The sequence below is a fragment of the Acyrthosiphon pisum genome, chromosome A1 (assembly GCF_005508785.2).
Source record: "Acyrthosiphon pisum isolate AL4f chromosome A1, pea_aphid_22Mar2018_4r6ur, whole genome shotgun sequence".
In the NCBI taxonomy this organism is placed as follows: Eukaryota; Metazoa; Arthropoda; class Insecta; order Hemiptera; family Aphididae; genus Acyrthosiphon; species Acyrthosiphon pisum.
This window is the reverse complement of record NC_042494.1, coordinates 110,283,863-110,285,323: the sequence shown is the minus strand read 5'-3', so window position 1 is coordinate 110,285,323 and position 1,461 is coordinate 110,283,863. Positions and strand designations below refer to the sequence as shown.

Genomic DNA, 1,461 nt, shown 5'->3' with positions numbered 1-1,461 from the left:
GGACATCTTCGAGCGTTTCAGCTGACGCAGAACATGCGGGCCAACAACGACGCAGACTTTGGCGCCTGGTTGCTTCAACTCGGCAACGGTCAGCTGCCCGCGGTCGACGGAAATGTGAACACCGTCGAAATCCCCAGGGATATGGTATGTGACATAGCTAATTTGATTGATTTTGTTTACCCGCAGCAAATGTCGTTGGCTAACGTCGACGACTTTGCTCGGAAAATTATTCTCTGTCCCCGGAATGAGGATTGTAGACAGGTCAATCGCACGGTGCTGCAACGCGTCACGGGTGCCGCGAGAACCTACACCGCCATAGACACGGTGGTGGCGGACGACGTGGACGAGATTGCCAACTACCCGACCGAGTTTTTGAACTCGCTGGAGCCCGACGGACTTCCTCCGACAGGCTGACGTTATTGGTTACGGAACTGAGACGCAACAACTTCAAAGCGAGGTTGTTGGCAGACGCGGGGGAAGGGCAGGACGACATCGTCATCCCCAGGATACCGCTGTCGTCCAGCGGAGACGACGACCTGCCCTTCACCATGCGTCGGGTTTAGTTCCCGGTGAGACTTTCATTTGCGATGACGATCAACAAGTCTCAGGTTCAAACTTTCGACAGAGTTGGTTTGAGTAGTATATATTTGTATGTTCACAGCCAGCTTTTCCACGGTAATTTTTTTTTTTCAAGGGGGAATGTCCCCCTTGAAGACTTTTATTTTACCGTGTAACACATTTCACACTGATTGTCTACGAAATTCTACCTCGTAAAATATTTAACGTAATCAAATTTTTAGGAAATCTTAAAACTGAAAAAATTATTTCAAGTAAAAACACAAATTATTAAATAATATTTTTTTTTTTATTGTTATAAATTAATTCTTAATTATATTTACACAAGTTTTCTTACTTCTCTAGTAAAAGGTACATATTCTACAATACGATCATGAATTAATAAACAGTAAGCAGTCACACCTGTAAGCGATTCTGAAGCTTCAATTTCCAATTGAACATCCACTGCTGAGGCTGTAGCTGAATCGTTCTGTTTTGAAGTGTCGATAACTATAATTGGTGCGTTTGCTAGAAAAGTAGATGGACTCAATATCGGGTTACGAATACTTTTTTCATAGTACGATTCTTGAAACGATGTATACATATTATATAATAAAGTGAAATTATTTTTAGAAAAATCTAAATTCAAATTATCGTATGGATAAGCTATCGAGTTTAGAAATACTTTAACGTTTGTTAGATTACAATGGTCAAATATACTACAATCTTTCGCTAACAAATTTTTACGTCCTTTTTGTAAACCAATTATGATAAATCGTGGTTTTTCTAATTTTGAAGCAGTTTTTAAATTCCATACAACTTTTTTAGTGGTTCCGAGTTCAGGATATTCAAAAGTTTCAAAAGATCTAAAAGGGATAAATAGACTTTTTTCTTTTTCTATAAGTT

General features: G+C 39.7%; 1 protein-coding gene across 1 annotated transcript; it reads left to right on the top strand.

Moving 5' to 3' along the window:
* The first annotated feature begins 33 nt into the window (after positions 1-33).
* LOC107884955 lies at positions 34-414 on the top strand. Its single transcript, XM_016808120.1, has one exon. It carries the CDS (start codon positions 34-36, stop codon positions 412-414), a length of 381 nt encoding a protein of 126 aa, XP_016663609.1.
* Positions 415-1,461: the final 1,047 nt, after the last annotated feature.

Bases quoted from the DNA above. Each gene is read 5' to 3' on its own strand.
- LOC107884955 (XM_016808120.1), top strand. From the start codon at position 34: ATGCGGGCCAACAACGACGCAGACTTTGGCGCCTGGTTGCTTCAACTC.